Source organism: Copidosoma floridanum, unplaced genomic scaffold, assembly GCF_036245765.1.
Source record: "Copidosoma floridanum isolate Cflo_tuat_1 unplaced genomic scaffold, Cflo_Japanese_pri ptg000021l, whole genome shotgun sequence".
NCBI lineage: Eukaryota > Metazoa > Arthropoda > Insecta > Hymenoptera > Encyrtidae > Copidosoma > Copidosoma floridanum.
In genome coordinates this window covers 32,220,833-32,243,228 of record NW_028321898.1, presented here as the reverse complement: position 1 = coordinate 32,243,228, position 22,396 = coordinate 32,220,833, and the positions used below count along the sequence as shown (strand labels likewise).

Sequence of the window (22,396 nt, the reverse complement as noted above, 5' to 3'; positions counted from 1 at the left end):
CGCGTAAACAGACAAAGGGGGAAAAAGAAAAAAGTTTCCTCGCAGAAAGCGAGAAGTGATGAAAAGAGAAAGTTTTTAATCCGAAAGAGGCAGAGGGTAATCTTGACGAGGACGAGCATCTTTCTCTGCCTTTTCTGGTTTTCTCATAAAACTTGCATTTCCCAATGTACGCGGGTAATATACATATAGACTCTGGAATCCTCATGGTATACCCAAGCATAGAAACAATAATTAAAACATGACTAAGAGAAAGATACAGTCTCTCGCATGAAAAAAGCTGAGTGAAAAATATCTTATATTTGAATACCATTTATAAATTGTAACTTTTTATTTGCTCGAGTATACGACCAATTATGTGAACAAAACATAAATGTACAGTTTTTCTTGGAAAAGTACATTATTTAAAGTCTACACTTCACTCATAACTTTCGTTCTTTGCAAATACGCATTTCATACCTCCTGGGGCTCTATCACGGCTTTCGATATCTCGCAAAAGTCTGTATTTTTTTCGATGATTCTTAGACTGCGCATAAGCTCAACCATAATTTTACTTAAATTATCGAAAAAAATACTGACTTTTGCGAGATATCGAAAGCCGTGATAAAGACCTTGCAGTCCATTCCTGTGCACTTGTAAGATTATAAGTATATATTTGAAATGCAAGTAGTATGTAAAAACACATGGGATATTGATCGTTACCTTTGATTAAAAATTCCTTGTCCGAACGAACAGGCGAGCCACGAGCTGGAGCCCGATCTGATCCTGCGAAAAGTTCTCGAGCACTACGGGGACGAGAGCCAGCTGGAGCAGGCAAAGTTGGGCAACGAGTACGAGTGGAATCGCGATATCGCCCTCGAGGTGGCTTCCGACAGCTGCGTCGTGGCCCCGCTCATGGCCACCGCCGCCCTGCACTCGCGCGCCAACCCCAAGAGCTACATGTACGTCTTCTCCCACCTCAAGTCCTTCCGGGACCAAACTGTGCAGGACCTCAACGTAAGTCTTCAACTTATCTTTCCCCACTACTACTCGTATCGCAACTCATTTTTCAAATAAATTTCATTCACGAGAGTCGCAAGGACGTCAAAATTTTCTTCCCGAATGCCAGATGGAAAATCGATTTACAAATACCAGTCTCGTTCCAATCAACGTAACCAAGCAGAGCAGGACCACTGCCATTCGTTTTCGCGTAATTTCATTGAAGGCAAAACGGAATTTCTCCACGACTGTGGCTCACCCGCAAGGCGAAGGGACGAAATCGCCTGTCGGTCGTCTTTCCATCCAAGAATGCCGGTCCGTGCTGGGACAAAATATCGACCAGTCGCGGGGAATCGCTCCCTAGTTCAATTTTCCGCCGGGAAAATACATCCGTGCGCCAACCCGACTCTATTTTCGAAAACACCAACAGGTTGGACGGAGAAATGGGGAAAAAATCACTGGTGGCAAATGAAAAGCAGCGGGCAGGTGTCACGTTTTGGGGAGAGGTGGGACGGAAAAATATCACGAGGCTTCCTGTCGATAAAACTTACGGGTGGATGGAAATGCGAAGCACCGACGGATGTAACGACGCGATCGCTCCGAAAAGAAAAAGAAAAAAATTGACTTTGGCGTAAAAAGAAGTTTCATGCGAGCATGTGTTTTCACAGGTAAGGCGGACGATGCACGGCGAGGAGCTGCCTTACGTGCTGGGCGTGCCTCTGGACGGCGAGGGCTACCACCTCAGCGCATCGTACGACAGGGGCGAGCTTCTGTTGTCCAAGGCTATGATGAACTGGTGGTGCAACTTTGCCTACTCCGGGTGAGTTGGCCCCTCTCTTAATTAATTCCGAATTGATTTAACTCCCCGAATCTCGATTTTCCGGGGAGGGGGAAAAAAAGAAACGCCCGCAATAGCGTTGGGCAGTACATTAATATTGCTTAGCGCCGGAAAGAGGAAAAGCTCGCAACAGCGGACGTAAATTAATAGAACGGCGACAGCATTAGGGGGCCCGGGGAGGGTGGCAATGGTACCTCGTAGCGTAAGGTACAGTGGACGGCTAATAAGTAAGAAGAAGAGGAAGGAAGCGGACGAGAGTGGAGAGTCTTTGGAGGGAGCCAAAGAGAAAGTTTCGCCGCAGTAGCGCTTGGCTGTACATAAAAAGCAGAAGGGGCGAACGGGCAAAAATACATTCTCGTTTATTCTCTAATTCTCAGGAATCCAAACAGCGCCAGGCCACCGCCCAGACGGCTCTCCTACCTAAGGGACGAGTACAGGCCGAGCTCGCCCTACCACATCGACTGGCCCGAGTACGACCCCGAGAACCAGACTTACTTTAATCTCAGTAAGTTGTTTGCCAACGACGACCTACAGCAGTCGCAGCAGAAAGTGGCCGAGCGGGTTGCATCTTTGGCCGGTTCGGTCGCGGTACGCTGATCGGGGTACATTAATCCGATTGGCCACAGATCCCTTACCTCCGTGTTCACTTGCTTTTTCGATGTGATCTGTGGTATCTCTTTGACATTTTTTGGAGCAAGACGAAAAAGTTCCACGTGGATCGAGACTGATGGATTTTTCATGAAAATTCTTGATGAAATTAGCTACGAGCCCTGAAAACTCATTCGTTTCGCCGTTAAGTAGAGACCAAACATTCGTTCTCGACGAAACGACGCAAAATATAAAATATCCACCTTGAGAGGATAAGTCGCGATTCGAGGGAGCTCGAATTCGAGATTTTTAGCGAGTATGAACGTTAGCAGAATTTTATATCGGAACCCGTGCGAGACCCTAAAAGCGTACAACCAGTTGCCCTTGGATTTCGAAAAGAGCTTTTCGTTTCTTCCGAATGGAAAAAAAAAATCGCGCGCACCGCCTGGGAAATCGCTCGCTTGCGCGCGTACAGGTACAAGCAAAGGGGGCGGTTTTCTCGGGAAAGTGCGCGCCCTCCATCCACCCGAACACGCTCGGAGTGCAAACCCGATAATCCGAGCATTAAGCTGGATAAACAGAAATCCAATATTTCTGCGCCCAACCCTCTTTCTCCCGCTCGCCCACTTTTTGCCGGTCCATCCGCGCCCAAAATAAAATCACGGCGCGCACTTTACTTTTGTTTATTCTCTCTTTGTCTCCTCACGCGCCCAGCCACGCCGCCGCGGATCGGCCGAGGCTACCGGGAAGCGGAGATGGAGTTCTGGAACGAGGAGATCCCGCAGCTGCTGAGACGGCCCAAGGCAGCCGAGCAGGCCGTTCGCGAGAAGACGAGGCCGCAGCGGCCGGGCTTCCTCGACCTCCTCGACCGCGAGAGGCCCGCCAACGTACTCAGTGGGCGCGGCAACACCACCGGTGGCAACACGGCCCCCTGGAACCTGGGCGACGGGGAGCCCGACCGAACGAGCGTGAGTACATATAACCAACTCTGGCCTTATTTCCTCCCTATTGGTCCGCTTACCGGGAGCTCCGAGGTGCTTACCAACTGTAGACCTCGAGGGACATCCAACTTTGCCTCCACTTTGTTCTCCCCGAGCACAATGGCCTTTTCCTCTATTCATCCCCACGGGTCGGGGAAAATGCAGTAAAAAAAAATAGTGCTGCGAAGCAAAAAAATTCCTCGTTTATTACGCACGGCGTAACAACGTGAGCAAAGAGCGCGCGCTTTTGTCGTGAGTTTGAGAGGGTCGCAAAAAGCTCGAGGACAGACGTCAGAGTGGGTCTCTTTGAGGACGCAATGTGTATGTTTTGTGACCATCCGCAGCAGCACCAGAGACCGAGCCTGGACGACGACAGGAGCAGCACGGAGGTGGCTGGAGGAGGGAGGGGCGAGGGGGCACGCAGCGGCTCGGCCGTTTCGCTGTTAATCGGCTTTGGCGTCCTCTTTCTGCTGATAAAGGCGACCTTCCTGGTCTGCCTGTACCACAGATGCCAGCAGGTGCGCAACAAAACCACAGGCTTTGGCGGTCCCTTGGCCCAGGGCGGCGCGAGTCGTACGCTCGGCTGCTCCCAGGACGCGGGTAGCGCGGCTGCGGGCACCCTCGGCGTCCCGAGGCACCTCGGCTACGGCAACGCCAGTAAGCCTGACTTGCGCGAAATTATCAAGAACGACAAGGCTTACGACAACAACTCCAACTTTGGCCGCAGGTCGCGGGAGAACTCGACCTCCACCATAGACACCAGGACCAAGGTCAGGGAGTGGATCCAGCAGGAGATCGTGCACAGGTCTGCTCTTTTTTCTTTTTTTTTTTTTTTTCTCTTCTAAAGGGTAATGTAAATATAATCTCGAGCTCATCATCACTCGACCCCTTTCGACGTGTACGTACCACAAATGTGTACCCTCCACTCTACATGCCCCTCGATACGCGTTTCCGCTCTTGAAATTTTGTATCAGCCTCCCATCGGTGTTTCATTCCACTCGACGTTTTACCCTCATGAATAATTCACCGGGCCACGCTTGATATTTAAAAGCATCTCTCCCGAGCTCCTGTAAGTATAAAGATCCTCCCCCCCCCCCTCCGCGTGACGTGGTACCGTCATTATGGATCGGTCCTGCGCAAAGAGGCAATTCACCGTGGAGGTATAAGGGGTGGGAGGGTTTCTGAGAAATGGCCATGAAAAAACTCGTTTGCGCGTGAATGAGAGTTCCCGGGATGGCGAAAGTGCCCCATCTCCCCCCCGTGATTACAATGGCCAGCCTCGTCGGTATTGCTTTCCGAAGCCGAGCTCGAAGATTTTTTAACCAAATAAAAGATCGCTGAAAAAACAAAAAAGGAGCGAGGAAATCCCGGGGCAAGCCAAAAGGAGATGAAAAAGAAAGAAAGAAAGAAAAAAAAAAAAAATCCATTTCGGAGGTTTCTCACGAGTTGTTGCCCGTAGGGGGGGGGGAAGAAGCCAAAAGGAGTGCATAGTGCAGTGTATGTGTCTTTTCCGGCTTTGCCTAATTGGACGAGCGAAAGAGGAGTGCATGCACCACCGGTGGGGCTCGGTTCGAGGGCCCTCGTCCGGCTCGCCGACGCGGCTTCTTCTCCGCTGGTAGTTTCGAGCAGCAGTAGTCGAGTACCAAGGGGGTGGTTGGGGGAGAAAAGACGGTCCAATTACGGACTCCTTTAAAAAGGGACGCTCCGTGCCTATTCACGTGTATACGCTATAATGCGCGCTGAGTTGTGTGTGGCGCACAATGCAAAGGGAGCCCCGACTCGGGCGCACGCAGGGCGAATTTTTGGTTTCCACGGGCCCTCGAGAAGTTGGGAGCCCAATAATGCACGATACTTTTGCGAGCTCGTTACCACTGGTGCATTGGCTCTTGGGTTGTTGTCCATCGTGGCTCTCCGAGAAAAAAAAAAAAAGAAAAAACTGAGGCTGGATCATCCTTCCTCCCCTTTCGCAACGGCGGCTGGAAAATTTAATCACTCGGCTTTCCGCGATTCTCATTTTCTAGCCCTTCCCTCTACTGTTGCAGTGAAAGAATATTTCTCTCCGGGCTTTTACGGGCTGCGATATCGTAAAGCGCCGCTCTCGGGGGGAAGGAACCGTTAACGAAAGCGCTCCGAGTGAAATTCCAAAGGGCACGAAAACGACCCTTTGATTGCATCCTCACCGGCAGATCTGCTTGAACTTTCGACGCGCAGGTAAAAGCTGCGATTTAAAAAAAAACGGAGAGCCCAGCGCTGTTTGAAAATTTAATCCCAGCCCCGGGGGTGGTCAAAATTATTTCTCCCCGCCAGGCCGAGAACAAAAAAGAAATTGGACCAAGTTTGAGAAGGAGAGGGTTGAAAAAAAAAAAAGAAGGTGATCCAGACAAGGCAGGAAGAGGGGGTTCTCAGGTCAGCCACCGTAAAAGATCACGAGCTCCAGCCAGCGGGGAAATTAAGCTGGGCAGTTCACGGGGAGCTTATCGCGACTGGAATCGCGCCCGCGTCTCCTGCATTCGTTATCGCTGATTATCCGACACCCGTGGAGAGATCCTTGACGTGCAGTACACGTGTGTGTGTGTGTTATCTGTTTGTTCCCCGGGACGGGTGGAAAGCGCGAAGCTGTCGATCCATCGGAGCTTGGCGCTCTGTGCCCCGAGATCGAGCACGGAACTCGAGAGTGGGGGAGGGGGGCTTACATGCATCGACAAAGTACCCGGTTGTGCGACTGAAAGCCACTTAAGCCCGTGTGCAGAGAAACGCGATCTCCGAGCTGGGGGGGGAGGGGGAGAGATCAGATCGACGCGGGGTTCCTCAGCCGGAGGGAATTTCGCGAGACAGCCGGTACGTCGTGGCTATATTTTTATGTAAATCTGTCTATCACGGGTCGATATCAGCCCATTTGAATTCTCGAGTTTCGCCATCTCCGATTTGAATGAGCATCCCAGTGCCGGGGAGGTTCTACCTGCTGGAGTATTGATTTTTTTCATCCCCTCCCATCTGCATCGAAGGTTGTTTTCTTTTTTTTTTTTTTTTTTTTCCCTTGAAGGAGAAAATGAAAGCTAGAACTCCCGATCCAGCACAGAGACTCGGGCAGCGCTTCGGTGAAGTGCATGGCCCACATAGCGTAATTGAACGAGTGTCCGAAGGAGCCGGGCGGAGCTTTAATTTGGCTCGAGTGGATGAGCAGTACAGTGGTAAGGGACTCGAAATCCGAGGGTCCAAGGGTTAATGGAATCATTGGGAACGGGTTATCGAAATTACACCAGTCGGTGGTATTCCCAGTACACCTGCGGGGCACGAGTGGCACACCCGACGAGATTATCACTCGAAGGGCGAGCATAAAAACATTAAAAAACTTGAGGGTTACAGGCAATTTTCTTTCCAACTTTATACGTTTTGCTCCCGGAGATGGAAGACGCAGGTATACGTGGGTACCTGCCGTACCCCCCAAAGTGCATATATATACCAGATAACGGCTCGTTTGCTCTTCCAGCCCTTGCCGTGTTTACGATGCTATTCCCTCGAATTTACTGCCTCGAACGTCGACCTATACATTTCGTATCGAGTATTATCATCGCACTTTTTTTTTTTTTCTTTCGACTCGAATTTCGATGATAATGTTTCACCCCTTGGTCCATCGAGTGACTTCATCACTTTTTGCTCCGTCAAAAAAAAAAAAAAAAAAAAAAAAGTTGGTCGATAATGGAAATCTTACGTCCCCATAAATAATATCAACTGCAGCTTCGATCCACCATTCAGCTTAAAACCGCCCGAGTGAGAAAAACTTTGCAAGTAGCGCTAGATGTGGCTGCTAGTGAAAAGTGCCCATTATCATGAAACACTCGAAAGTCCATTCCTCCGGAGAAGATGATTCGAGCAAACGGCTCGTGAAAATTACCCGAAACAATTCATTATCTGCGAAGCTCCGGATAAATCACGAGCCGTCGAACGCAGGGGCAAGGAGAGGAAGCGAGTTTGGATGTTTATCCGCGTCGAAAGAATCGCTCGGCAGCCGCGAGTTTGGCCAAAATTTCCCCATTGAACTCCCGTTGAACCAAACCAAATTCAGCGACTCCTTGCGCAAACTCCTCCTACCCTTCCTCACTTTATTCCCAAGCCTAATCTGGCCCGACTCGCGTAACCCACCGAAAGCACAAGTTCGCAAGCGAGTATCCACAGAGGATGAGCCACGGAAAAAGGAAGAGAGAGAAGGGGGCTGTCCCACCCGCTCCCATTGTGCTGCTCTTCGCTCGAGCCGGCAGCCTTTTCGAGTGCGCCCGAACGAGAGATTGTACGCGCGACTCTGAGAGTCAGTTTCTGGTTTCGTGTCCCCACCTACTCCCCTGCAAATGGCAGTACGGGGTGGTGGAATTTCTAAGCAGATGTAGCAGGGGAACCAAGCCACCCTCAAGGCACTCGTGAAACAAATATAATAATAATAATAATACCAAGGCACATGCGCGTTGAAACTCGAGAGCCATTAGCGAGGCTCGCGTGAGACTTTGCCGGTCGATTTTTCCCTGCACGCGTGGCTCCGCGGGTAATACCACTCAAAGTTCCAAGTGGATGCGGATACATAATGTACAGCTCTCGAGTTAAATTTACGAATCTTGGTCGTTACCGAGATTTATCGCCACCAACTGCTTGAGTTATGGGAGCTCAATTACAGACGATTACGCAGAATTTAATTGGCCCCTCCCGGGTGATCTCATCCCTTCCTCATAACTAGTTGAATACAAGTAGCACTGCTTGCCTCTCGTGGATGGGAGCGCGTTTTAATTAACCCCGTATGCGTGTGTGGCAATACATGGGTCTGGAAAAACTTTGTCGGGTGCTTTGTTCCGTAAAAGAAGAGCTGACGCTTTTCGAATACTTTTCTCCCGCATACATCGCGAGTCCCGTCCTGTTTCTGTGGACTTGAGCCTTTTTTTCCCTCCAGAAAAGTTTCATCCAGCGAAGGTTATTATACAAACTTTGGGAAGAAAATGGGGTTTCCTCGAGGATGCGATACCCGCAGGATGATGGCTAAGCGCATTTGAATGGACCCCCGTGTGTTTCCACTGGGGCTGTACACACGCGAAAAATCTCGTAACTATGGAAAAATTTTAATTAGCTATCGAAAAGTTATGCGTCTTGGTCGAGGTTTGACTTTTAATAACCGTACTTTTCCCTCGTTGGCGATAACAATCGACAAACATCTTCAATGAAAGTTGTACCACAATGCAGACAATGTGGGTTTTTGCGTAGGGGTGTTTTTTGTATACTTTCGATACGAAATCCCGGCTGCAAAAGCCATCGTTATCGTGGCCCATGTACTTTGAAAATCAATTTTCATTAAAGAATATTAATTATCGTCCATCGCATACTTAATACCGCGAAACATATTTCCCGGCAGGTCGTTTAAGCTTTTACACAATTAATATCCCCCTACCCCCGTAATTCACGTAATCCACTTCGTATAGGGCGGTGTATTTACGAAAAGATAAAAATTAAAATTGGTAGCCACGTTAATCTTCTTACCGGTTGAGCGAGTAAATTGTTTATGCAATTATCTCGTGAGCAAAGTTATTATTCCGCAATGGTTAAAAAAAAAAACTCTGACCATTATTATAAAAAAAACTTTTGTTCCCATTGAATAATTATATACTCAAAGTTGGATCTTACGAGGGCACTAAATGATTTGTAATAGGGGAAAAGCCCTTTCACGGCTAAAGGCAAAGTCGGTCGATCGCAGGCAAGACGGATCGATAAGTTTACCACTTGAAATTCCCACTTGTGATCAAAGCGCGGCAGGCCTCCCTCGTGTACCCTATATTGAGAGTGGGTTTATTGGGTTTGTTGGCCCCACCTCTGATGCAAGCACCTAAAGCGGGCAATTAAGCCCATAGGCAGTGCATCCGGGAGTTTAGCGTGCACGCGCGTGTAAACTTGTTGAGCACGACGCGCTTATGTATTTAATGCCAAAGAATAAATTTGCACCGAGTGGTATGCGGGGTGCAGGGTAAGTGCGATTTACGAGGCGTGAGCGAGCGCCAGCCAAGACACGGGGCAAGCTAATATGTGTTTTTTTTTTTTTTTTTTTTTTTCTTTTTTGGAGCTCTTTTATCGCTAATAAACGATTTACTCAACACTGACATTCGGCCACTGCGTATAACTGACCCTTATTTTTACTCTTACTAAAAACTACAAAATGAGTATCATTAACGAGCACGTGACACGAGTCCAAATTGAAATTCGTTAAAGTTCTGCCCTTCCTCTTTTATGATCAAACCCCGTATTTTTCACGGGAATTGTCCCTCGGCTGCAGATGTTCGCCGCATTTCCTACGCAAAACGCGAGAGACGCTGCAGCGCGAGCACCAGGAAAAGCTGATGCGCCAACAGCAGCGTCGCCAGGAGGACGAGGAGCAGCTGCGCCAGCTGGACGAGGCTCTGTACGAGGCGGCCGGTGCTCAGGAGATACGCGTGAGGCCGGGCGGACCACGTAAGCGACAGCACCAGCAGACCTCGAAGGTTTCGGTGGCCATAGACGCAACCCCGGCTGCCCGCACCGACTCCATCCTCAATCAGGTGCCCATCGAGCTCGCCAAGGTGTCCAGCGAGTACCTCAACTCCCTCGAGGACGCTATGATGGTGGCCTCGGAGTACTGCGAGCCCACTGAGCTCAACGAGGTACCTTTTTTTTTCATTCCCTACCTTTTATCGATTGCAAAGTGGTGTGTTACAATGTCATCAAATAATCACGCATAAAGTTTTTAGTTCCAGTAATGTGGTGCACAGTTGGGGATGCGAATATCGCGAAAACCATTTTTTTTTTTTTTTTTTTTTTTTTTTTTTTCATACGATGACAAACAAGTGAGATTAACTGTGCAGATATTTCGTTTTGAATGAAAGCTAGCAGCAAAAGCTTTCACTAGGCTTTAAAGCTCAGCAAGTCAATTTCCAAAGCGTGGATTTAAAACAGGAGATCGCGTTTTGAATTTTTTTTTGCTCGCGATGATCTCTCGTTTAGTTTGAAAAATGCGATTCTTTTCTTTCGTGTTATTTTATTTTCAATTTCCTTTATTCTTTTTTTTCCAAAGTCATAAAAACGATTTAAAATATGTGAAAAAATACCAATCTCTGGAACGACTTCATTGTTTTATTTACGGTTTTCACATAACTATTGAATATACGTTCTAGATTCAACACGATAAAAGTAAAATATTTTATATTGATTAATAAATAATTTAATTAAATATGAATTCATACAAATTGAGTTTCATCAAGAGCAAATTCCAACGGATTTTAAGAGAGATAATTTATTACGTTTCACATACAATTTTGTATTTATTTCAGTATTCGACTACTAAGCTTACAGATACCCACGTACAAATACTGTACTTGGATACGGTATATTTACAATGATGCATTTACAAGACATTAAAAAAAAATTTAACATTGTGCATTGAAATAAGTGTTTACAAACGTACATACAAACTTTCTGCCTATTTAATAACTGAAATGATTGCACAAGCCTCCCGGGAATTTCTATTTAAAGTTGAAATTACTTTGTTTGCTTGAGAAATGAAATTGTAACTTTTACACGAGTGTTGGCCTTCCTCAGACACGCACATGCACCACACGGGGGAGAGGATGAGTTGCGAAAATCATAAGAAACGAGTTCCCACACTGACGATGTTCATCCGATCCCATTAAATATAACTAAGCCAACATGTCTGACCACAAACTGAGCTGTACTACTTGATCCCACTACTGCAAATGCTGTTTTGCCCAATTAATAAATTCCCGCTATCTTCTTCCTCACGAGCTGTGCTCGTTTCGAAGCATTTTCCTACGAGTTGGATACGCGTAAACAGACAAAGGGAGAAAAAGAAAAAAGTTTCCTCGCAGATAGCGAGAAGTGATGAAAAGAGAAAGTTTTTAATCCGAAAGAGGCAGAGGGTAATCTTGACGAGGACGAGCATCTTTCTCTGCCTTTACTGGTTTTCTCATAAAACTTGCATTTCCCAATGTACGCGGGTAATATACACATAGTCTCTGGAATCCTCATGGTATACCCAAGCATAGAAACAATAATTACGGCATAACTGAGTGGTAGGAACAAGATGTAGCTGTTGCGTTGCAGAAGAATGTGTGGGAAGTATTTCATATTCAAATAGTTGAATACAACTTTTAATTTTTTTAATTTTAATACACAACCACTTTATTAAACATCATTTATTGAATAACGACAATAAATTATTTGGATATGACATGTGAACAACCCTCTTCACCATCTCAAACCGTATTTGATGCTTCATTAGTCAACTACTACCTTTTAAGTAGAACTTTGTGTTCATTCATTGTATACGTAGTCATAAAATAAATAATCATAGTCAAATTCGTATTTATTACTACCGTACTTTTTTTTGCTACAGTTAAAAGTACACATTTATAAATAAAATACATTTAGAAATTAACTACACTGCAATTGTGAGGATATGTTTCAACACTTATATAAATACAACATCTTTTGAATTGGTTTCGATTATTTTTGTAATAAGTAATTTACCCACTTTCTTACAACAAAATTTTTCTTTTATCCGAAAATCCTATAGCATTGTTTTCTTAGTATTTTCCCAGCACTTGTTTTTGTAGCATAACAGAAATAGCAGACCTGTACTCAAAATAATTAATTTTTTTCAAAATATTACATATACATACGACCACAACATCCTTGCGCATAGCCTTCTACCGGAGAATTCAATCATTAATAAAAATCCACCATACACTACCATACAGCTTTTTCAGAGCCATTGTAGAATTAAATTCGTTGTACACCAATTTTTTTTTTTTTTTTTTTTTTTCCTTTAAATTTATTTACCTCAAAACACAGATTTATTTTTCTCATCTTGCGAGCGTACACCGTAAATAGAGAAAAAGCTGGCTGATGTATTATATCCATGTATAAGAGAGCGGAGGAAGGGGGAGGGAGAAAACGGCCTGTAAGCGAGTAGATTAGGGTGAGTAAAAAGATTGTCACGACACGCAGGATGAGGATGAAGGGGCGGACTGCGACGAGACGGAGAGAAAGAAGAAGCAGAGACTACGGGGCGGCCCCAAGGGTGCGGCTAACGTGGTCGTTATCGAGCATCATCATTCCAGAAGTGACCCCTTACCGATGGATAAAATTCCGAGCAAGGCCATTCCGGCATCTACGAGGGTTAACGGGTCGGATTCCGGCAGCGCCAGTAGTCTATATGCAAAAATCAATCCTCGGATGAAATCACGTCTACCCGTGAACCACCACGTACAACAGAGCCACGTGGTAAGGCGAAACTCTTTTATCACCGTACAGTGCTCTATAGGGAACCTCGACAGAAAAACGCTGATATTTTAATTTTCAGCCGATACAGGATCAGACGGGGGCGCAGAGCCAGCAGGTAGCCTCGGGCGGCTCATCGACGCTCCCTCGATTGCTCACCTTCGGCTCGCCTCCGCCGTCCCAACAGCCGAGCCTCGACGTGAACGTGACCAGCCGAGAGGCCAACCCCGTGCCAGCCACCCCCGCCCCGGGCAACAGCCACGAGGAGGCTCTGAGGACTATAAGGCGGCGCAACTATCCCAAGGTCCTACCCGACTTGGAGAAGCGCCGCTCCCTTCCCCCGAACGCCTCCTTCGTCCTGGGCTCGTCGTCCTCTACCTTCTCGGCAACGAGGCAGCAGCAGCCTCCGCCCCAAGGCTACTTGGCTTGTCATCGACAGTTGTTGGCAACGCCTCCCTCGCCGCCACCACGATTATACGGCACCTCCAGGTATACACGCTCCCCCACACATGCACACTGATATCATCGCGTCAAAAGAGATTGATTATTTCATGGAAGAGCATACTGCTGATCCTCCCGTCCTGGCCCTCATACGTATAGTATCCGTCAAGATAAATGTCACCGCTATTAAATATACCTACCAATGCTCGATTCAAGAGTCATTTTGTTTTTTCCTCGAGTTGGTTGAATGAGATGAAATACGGCCGACATGACTGGCCATGATCGTAATGAAAATTTCATGGAAGTGACAAACAAACGCGTACGTTGAATTGGTAAAGGCAAAGTTGTAACGGGTAATGGTCCCACGCTGCTTGTGGGTATGCACTTCATACGCGATGGCATACAATTACGGGATGTTTGTTCGTGGTTATCGGTTCAATACGTTGGTCAACGTAATTAAAGTGAACGACATAACGTGTGATTCATTACTAATGTGCCCCAGGCAGTTTATCGGTCGAATGAAACGTGTTGTGGACAAAAGTGGCAAACATGTATTTTATACAAGAAAAAAATGTCCTTTCGTACACGTGTATTTTTAAAGAAGTTAATGTACTTTTTATCCAAACTCTTGTACAGTTTCGAATTTTTCTTTACTTCCATTATCTGACTCCCAGGAGTCTCGATTGCGTCGAGGACAAAGAAGAGGAGGAGGAGGAGGAGGAGGAACGGGAGAAGAGCGCAAACACGTCCATGATGTCGGTCACGACTAATCTCCACGTAGGCCCGCTCCGGAAGAAGAGCGACTCGCCAAAGAACCAATCGTCACCGAATCTGGCCGACGCCGGCGACAAGCCCAAGGTATCCAGTGCCCTCAGTCTGCCGGTATGCCCCGTTCACGGTGCTCCAAAACCGCTGGTCCTGGGCACGAAGAGCGAGCCCCACATCGTCATCCAGCCCGTCACCGAAAACACCGAAAACCCTCTGGTAAGACTTACTCATAATCGTCATATTTTGCCATTCATCGTGGTTACGAATATATTTCGACCCCAGCCAGCGAGAAAAGAAGACCCTACCATCATCGGCAACAACGGGGTAGGGATAGACCAGCCAGACTGTCCCCGTCCCCGGGTTCCGGAGCGAGGGACGAAGCTGCCGCGCATCATCATCAAGCCCAGCCCACCCACGGGCACGATTGGACGTGGGACCTACAGCGTCGCACGGACCTCGACGAGCCCCGCGCTGCACCTGCAGGACAACGAGACGTACCAGCGGCTACTGGCCCGCCGGGAGAAGATGCCGCTGCCGGCTGAGGTGGGCGTCACCAGGATCCCGTCCATCAACCGTCGCAGAGGAGAGGAACGGGCGGAAGTCGTCCAGAGGGTCAACGTGCCAGACGCCGCCGTCACAAAGCTCTGAGTGATCCTATCGGTGCCTTCATCTCCCCCCACCTCCTCGTTTCTGTCCTAGCGCGCCTGGCGGACATCAAAGGCTCGCACATTCTTACCCCACCCCCCCTTTTTTTTCTCGCAAACGGAGAACTGGACGACTCGGATGGATCGATAGATGTGTATATATACAGATGGACGAAGCGAGTACGTGCTCGCCGAGTTGAAAGGAGGAGCGCAGACGGGCGCCTCACTTGGAATACTTATGTACCCGTGATTTTCCCGTCCTCCCCTTCCCTACCTACTCCTCTACAACTTCCGTCTTTGTTTTACTATTGTCAAGGTGCGCGGACGAAACGTGTCTCTTGTCCCGTTGGACTATGATTGAGTCCCCCTTGACTATGGGGTGCTTTTTCGCATCGGTACAAAATACATATACATGGATTTTTTTCCTCCAAAAACGTACTCGATATGCACGATGGCTTCGCCATCAACCAAACCATGTAGGCAGTAACGGGTACTGATTGATTCACCGAATTATGTTTATTGAAGCCTTTTGCCAGTTTCATACGATATTCATGGACAATCACGTGTACCTACCTATACGTACTTTTTATTTTATTTTTAGTTTATTTCCTGAGCAGCGTTACATATACAGTAATAATAACAATTATACAGACTGATAGATTTCTACTAAAAAGTAAAAAAAAAAAAAATGATAAAAATAACAAGTTATCGTACCTAGTTGTAAAGATAAAAAGATCCATCTTACATACTTATTTTTGAGGTAGAGCATAATAAGGTATTTATTTATCCCCGAGTAAATCATCAGAAGTAAGCTCGATGTATTATTCAATTAGTAATTATTAGATAATGTAATGGTATAGCCACACAACGGGACACGAGTACATTGCAACGCTTCAAATAAAAATATGTGCAGGAGCAGTGCAAGCTATAATCATCCAAGATTTTCCCGTTTTATTGTACATATCAAAGAATTGGCTTGTCTTTGAGTAGATGTAGCACATGTGTGTTACATGGCTATAATGGACTGGATGCCCGTTGTGTTGGGGTGGCCCCACCAGAGGCAGAGTACGGCGTGTACATAATATTATATACACATATACACGTATATTTGTAATTCTCTACCGTTGATGCTTGTACTGCGCACAACGGTATCGTGTGCGTGGCAAGCTACACTCATTTGTATACTTTGTATAATCTAAAATAAAAAAATAATTTGTACTGTACATGCAAACTCAGGTTCATTTAGTTTCCATATCCCAATGAAATTCCTTTCGTTGTATGGTGTACCGTGCAAATAATTACGTGTCTTGTCAATGAAACGCAAATCGAATGATCATCAAAAACGATGAAATTGCCTCGTCCCATGTATTAATATTCCCCCTGCCCTCTTTGACTCGTTTGTAAAGTTTTTAATCATCCGCGCCACTAACGAACGGCATATACCATTGTACACGCATCCAACGGACGAAAGCTAACGATTGAAAGGAAACGAATGTTAATTCTCGCATTTATCGATTATACGTCGGCATTTTAACGAGATCGCCCGGTCGAAACGTCATTCCGTACCCTACGTATAATTATTTCAGGGTGGATATATTACGAGCCCAACGGAGTAATAATTAAACAAGGCAGCGCAGCGTGCACGTATGGGCACCGAAATTTCAGTGCTCGCAAAGCCGATTGAATAGGCGCTCTCTTGGACGTGCTGACCCGTACCTGTGTACACACATAATGCAACATAATAATACACCGCGCCAGGTACACTGCGCCCAGGTATTAAACGTAATAACAGTCTGCTGGTGAAGAATCGCTAATGTGTTATCGATCATTACGGTCAATCGAGCCCTCTAAGCTCAATTAGAGAAGCAATTTCCGATGAATCCTTTGACGAGGACGCTCGCATCGAGCCCCTCTCCTGCACTGCTCTCCTGTTGTGACGATTTGTACTGTATATATACGAAGCTCGCTTTGGCTCGTTTGAAAAATGTTGCTGCTGGTGGTAAATACTCCGCAGCACCTATACCCATACGGAAAATGATGGAGCTCTTTTGCCAAAGTTTTTTCATTTTATTATTATTTATAAAAAAAAAAATTTTTTTTAAAACCAAGTTTTACGCCAGACAAAAGAACGGCATAGCGAGACAAAAACAAAGGAAGCTGAGAGAAGAGCTCTCGTCCGAAACGGCAAAAAGATATCTCGCGAGGAAAAGAATTGCATCTTTTTGTTTTATTCGTCACTATTGTGCTTTTGTTCCGTTCGTGTGAAAAGAAAATTTTCGCGGAGAGAAAATGCGCGCTCGCGTATATATACAAGCGAAGAAACGCGCGTAAGCGAGTTGCCAGAGACGGATCACGGAAAGAAAGAAAATAAACGCGAACGGCGAAGGTCCGAAAAAACACGGATCCACTTGGCAATGCCTTACTCGAACTCCAACACTGGAACTCGAGAGGGGCCACGTGTGTGATGTGTTCAGCCGCGCGTACGAGGAGGCATTAATCGAGCCAGGCAGGTGGACAGGGATCCTGGCGCGCCGCACATCATCGTGGTGTCCCTGCAAGTCACCCCTCCCCCCCCCACCGGCGTAATGGGAGCCAATAAGGTCTGACTTGGTCGGCACTGCCTCCCCTAACTTGTGCCACCTGGACGGCCGGGCTCATTGTCTCCTCGGTCAATTAATAAATTTGTTCTCGTGGACACGCTGCCTGCTCCCATCCTCCCCCTCCGAGCAGTCCACTGGTCCATTTTGGCATTGTGCTCCGGCATGACAATGGGGCTCTGCTCGTGGCACCGTGGACCACTGCTCTGCCGTCTCTGATCCCCCTCGTCGGCCAACTGCCCCCGAAGAGTATACACGCGGTTGTTGGTGTCTCCGTTGAGCTCTTCGGGCGTCGATCTGCCAGATTGCCAGCTCTCTACTTCTCCTCTTCGCTCCTCGAATGACTTACCGTATCATATGGTCCTGTGAGCTATACGATTTTGAGCTTTTTTTTTTTTTCCTTCGTCACGGATGATTTCGCCCTTAACAGCTCTCTCCTCTCAACTCTCGAGAAGCCAAGAAATGGCACTTATGACGTCTCCTGCACCTGTCGAGGAAAATAAGACGGGTGACTTTGAGTCAGCCGATGTAATCCCCCATGATCCCCGAGTTTGCATGTAAAGCTGATCCGCTCTTGAGTGCTACGGTTACAAGCTGCACTACTTGCCGGTGCCGTCGCAAGCTCGAATATTTACGCCCCCCGGACCGTTATTTCCGTTTATTCGATCGGGGCTCAATGGGCCGCGAGGTGCTCGAGCGAGTGACAATCGCATCGAGCAAACTGTCATTGAAACAGCTCGGCGCTTTTTTAGCTCTTCTCTCCCCCCCCCACACTTTAATTGACGCAATTGGGTGTCTCCGAGGAGCCGTAATTGAAATTGAATGCGTAGACCCGTTCCACGGTTGCTCGGTTGAATCAAAACGCCGTAAACAACGAGCTCGCGAGGAATCGTCTCCCCGGACTCGGTGGCACCGGAAAATGCGAGCTAACGGGGCACAATGCCCCCCCCCCCCCGTTCCTCCAACAAGGGCGGAACAATAGGAGCCGTAGGTGTGTATGCGTCAAGTGGCACCACGCGAGGCAGCCAAACCACCGGGAAGCTCGTCGAGCGCGTAATTCCTCCGAACCGTGTCGCTCCCTCTTGCTTCTGGATGTTGAGAATGAATTGTGCAAGGACACTCACTTGTACCTTTACTCGCGAAGGAGGGGGTACGCACAGGAAACGCACCTGAATTTCACGTTTTTCCGGGGGGGCGGCAGGAGGAGGCTCTTTTAACCCTCGAGTATCGGGCTGTAATTGCGTCTGAGCGCAAGTTCCCAAGCTTACCACCTTCCTTTCATCCTTTTCCCCTTCCCCGTACCAGGTTCTCGCCCCTTTTGCAGTGATAACAGCTTAACGGTGGCTGCAGGCGCGTGCACACGAGCCGGTGTACCATCCGGTACTCGCTGCTGCTCCGCGGGTAACATCGGGTTATCGCGCTTCAAAGGGACTGATTGCGAGCTCGAGATGATCGCGAAAAAAAAGAGGCAGGCGCCAAACGACCTCTTTTCCTTCCGCTACGGCGATAAGCCTCGACTACGATGGCATCCCAAGTGCTGCACCCTCTTTGCCATGAGGGTGGGTGCTTTTTACTTACTGTAATACAGACTCTTCATTTCTATGTACAACAGTGCCCTTTGACTCGCGTGAGATCAATTTTCGAGTGAAAAAAACAATGGGAAATCGACTGTACTTTATCCGACGTGGTAGAAACGAATGTGATTTGAATTTAAAAGAAAAAAAAAATATTTTTTTCTTCACATGTTTGCTCGAAGGTTACGTGGAAGAGATGATGTTGCGGATAAAGATCCGATATCAGTCGAGCCGGGGAGTAAGGGAGCGGTGTAGGTATTTTATTGGAAAAAAAGCTCTTGGCTATAAATTTCCGAGGCAAACGAATCGGATATTCATGATAAGGATGATGATAATAATAATGTTATTTTTTTTCCAAAGATTAATGAAGATGGCGGTACATTGCGCACAACAGGGGTTGGGGTGTCATTCATCAACTCCATTAATAATCCATACGCTGGTACGCTTCATAAGAGTATCATCAACATGATGACATTCCGGCGGGCAATCATTGTTGCGCGGAAAAAATATGATTTATCCTATTCGCGGTGACAAATCGTAAGAAGAAGAAGAAAAAAAAAAGGATTTTCCCATTTACGTGGTAATAACGCGGAAGGGGTTACGTTAATCCCGTGAATTTAAATGCAAAACAGTGGCCACAAAGGAAAGCCACGTCCGGTGCAGGCACTTATATTACCCATTTCCCGCAAAACAAAAATGATGGTGATGGAGGTGAGACGTCACGGCGTGCACGCGCGTCTCTAGCTGGCAGTTAAATTGAATCAAGCCCGTACGTATAAGCCGAGAGGTCCACGGTGTTTCTCGGGAGTCGGGAATGGAAGAAGAAATAGGAACAAAAGGGAGAGGCGAGAAATTCTACGAGGAAAAATTGAGAAAAAGGGGCAGGTATATAATCCGCTCGCGTCCGTGCAGCATCGGTGGTAGGGGATGTGTATATATGTATGTACAAGACGCCGTCAGGGAAGGAAAAGGAAAAAAAAAAAAAGACAGAGAGGCGACAGGGTGATTCATCATATCCTCCGGGAGATTACCGCGGCCCAAGATCGTCCCCACCTCCCCCAATCCTACCTTCCGACGCCTTATAATTTTCCCCGCCTGCGGCCACGGCTCGTCAATTTATCGTTATCCATTAGGCAGACCGATACCCCGGCGGCAGCAATCGCTCGCCTCTCGATTTGTCAGCTCGGTCCTCCTCCTCTCTTTTTCCCGCCGCAGTTTTCTTTCCAAAGAGGGGGTTCGATTTGAGGGAAACCAACGCTGCAGCTGACATTTTTACCTCCGCCGCTTTTACGCGCGATAATTACGTGGGCCACCCCCGAGCAAACAAAAGATGCAGGCCCCCCTTTGTTGCCACGGGAGAGATGAGAAAACGTATTTGTCGGACAACACGGAGATATTTATTGCTTTATGCAAAGAGTCGCGTAGCTTTGAGGGATATACATTCCGTTTTTCCAACGTCAAATGGACAACAGTAGCAGCAGAGTGGCTTTTGAAACAACGGGTGCGTCAAACGTCGGGTGCGAGCTTTGTTTCTTCAAAGGGCTTTGACTTGGTGCTTCAAAAATTGAGCAGCTCCCGTCACTGATTACCCGCGCTTTGCGCTATCGACCGGAAAAACAAAGGGTGCTCGTTTCCAATATATCAGCAATTACAAATAACAAACAACGAAATAGTACGATTTTTAATAAAAATATTGTTCAATTACCTTTCCATCGATCTTGTTTTCAATCAATGGAATGTAGGTTTCGTTACTAAATGAAAAATTGTATCGTGGCTCGTCAAATAACGCACCCATATCTATATGAGCAAAGTTAATCAATTTGGCTCAATTATTGCTCCTTTGTGTGAATGTATAGCTGTAAAAATCGCTCTCTTAGGTATTGATTTTTCGCGGAACGAAAATCATGGACCAATGGCGAGTAGAAGACCGAAAAAACGAAAAAAATCCACCCAACGCAACAAGTTCCCGTTGAACGAGTTAAAAAAAGTACAACGCCAACCCCACCCGCGTAAAAAAATTTTTGTAAGGAAAAAGTTTTTTTAAAGTTTAGTTTTGCCAAACTTTACTAATGGCACTGAGCCAAACTTTATTTGAACTTGTCAAGTTGGCCGACACTTTTCGTGCGCGTACATTGCCCCTGTGGCAAACAGTACCGATGCACAAAACGAAAAAAAAAAAAATAAAACTCAAAGAAGAATCGCTCTCGATCAGTGGAAAATTGCTCCCACCCACCGCGGGGCCATAAAGTTACGATGGTAACGAAATCGAAGAGTCTCGCGCGCGAAAGAGGAATAACCGCGAGTAGTCGAGGTCAGGCTGTGATCGGACAACGTATGTGTGCGCGCGCGCCCTCGTTCCACTATTATTTTTCCAAGTCCAGGGAGGAGTGGGGGCGCAGACCATTTGGAAAGTCCCCGTTCTTGTTCTTCCGTGTCCCTCGTGGTCTTTTATCTTGTAACATACCCCTCCCCCCCCCTACTCTCGGCACTTTCCAGCTGGACAATTCCCTAGACACGTCGAGAAGCGTCGAAAGTCCCTCCGAAGATTCTTCCCCGCCGCTAACTCTGGCGCAGCGGCGGTGGTGGCTGCGAGCGCGAGAAGTTGGCAGAACTGAATCGATAGGCCCACGAGGGGAGGGAGGGGGCTGCTTCTCGAGTGTAGCAGAGTCGACTTGCGCGCAAGCTCGGTGGGGTTGGGGCGCTCGGACACCGAAGCCATTCAACCAGCCGGGCTCTCATGTACACGCTTGACAGAAACTTGGCGCAGCTGCCGTGTTGCGTCCGACTCTGAAATCTCAACGAGGCTTACCCCCCCTCCGGCCCACAAATTCTCTACTCGTGTGCATACTTACATTTTATTGTGATTTATATCACCAAAGCTCGGTATGCCCAGCTTTTACAGACTTGCCCAATTGTCAAACTTTCATGTCTTTACTATAATTTACGTTTGGTTGCTTTTCTTTGACAAGCATTGTCTTAACCGGACGCTAGTCTAAAACGACATGTACTCTACGTATGAAATAAGATTATGCAAAACAACGTTGATGTGGGGCTCGCGTGAATTCAGAGAGCCAAATGTATCACGCGCTCCTGGGCATGATCCCATTCAGCTGGTAATTTGATTTCTCTCGCGTTAAAGTGTGCCAGACAAGCGGCGGGAGAATATGTCTCTCTCTCTCTCTCTTCCCTCGCGCAATTTACACAATGCGCGCAAATGCACGCTCTCTTCCTGTTTCTCTGCCCCGGAGATGGGGCGCTTAAAATTCAGCAACAATTACACGTGTGTATACGTGCGATTACAATGTTTCACGTTCACGGCTCGAATGGTGCTCCGCTCGACTTCAATCCATCGCCACTGCGCTGCGTCCGCGTTTTGGTTGTCTGCCAACTGTCGAGCTTCTAGCTGGTGCACATCCAACTCCTTCCCTTTGGACCTGCCCCTAATACCCTCGGTCTCCAGCACAAATGAGCCACGCGGAAATATTAATGCCCCGATCCTCATTGGCGTTGCGGAGCACCGTGAAAAAGGGCCAAAAGGACGCTATATGCTTTTTCCGTGTGTTTATTTTTTCCATCCATTACTCATGGATGCGGATTATTGATATTGACTCGTGTCCTTTCTTTCGATTTTTTGGAATAAAATCCGGGGCCGCTTCGTGATGTTATGCGATTCGGGTTTTTAATTTCA

The 22,396-nt window shown here is 47.3% G+C and overlaps 1 protein-coding gene across 1 annotated transcript in view; it reads left to right on the top strand.

Annotated features, from left to right (window-relative positions):
- The window catches only part of LOC106647708 (uncharacterized), a 29,065-nt gene extending 14,515 nt beyond the window's left edge, over positions 1-14,550 (top strand). Inside the window, exons 8-17 of the mRNA XM_089594870.1 lie at positions 733-978; positions 1,629-1,795; positions 2,191-2,318; positions 3,116-3,369; positions 3,726-4,186; positions 9,686-10,049; positions 12,418-12,687; positions 12,767-13,173; positions 13,800-14,128; positions 14,222-14,550. Coding sequence (XP_089450996.1) covers positions 733-978; positions 1,629-1,795; positions 2,191-2,318; positions 3,116-3,369; positions 3,726-4,186; positions 9,686-10,049; positions 12,418-12,687; positions 12,767-13,173; positions 13,800-14,128; positions 14,222-14,541 — 2,946 coding nt within the window. The 3' untranslated portion in view covers positions 14,542-14,550. The remainder of the gene's footprint in view (positions 1-732; positions 979-1,628; positions 1,796-2,190; positions 2,319-3,115; positions 3,370-3,725; positions 4,187-9,685; positions 10,050-12,417; positions 12,688-12,766; positions 13,174-13,799; positions 14,129-14,221) is intronic.
- Positions 14,551-22,396: the final 7,846 nt, after the last annotated feature.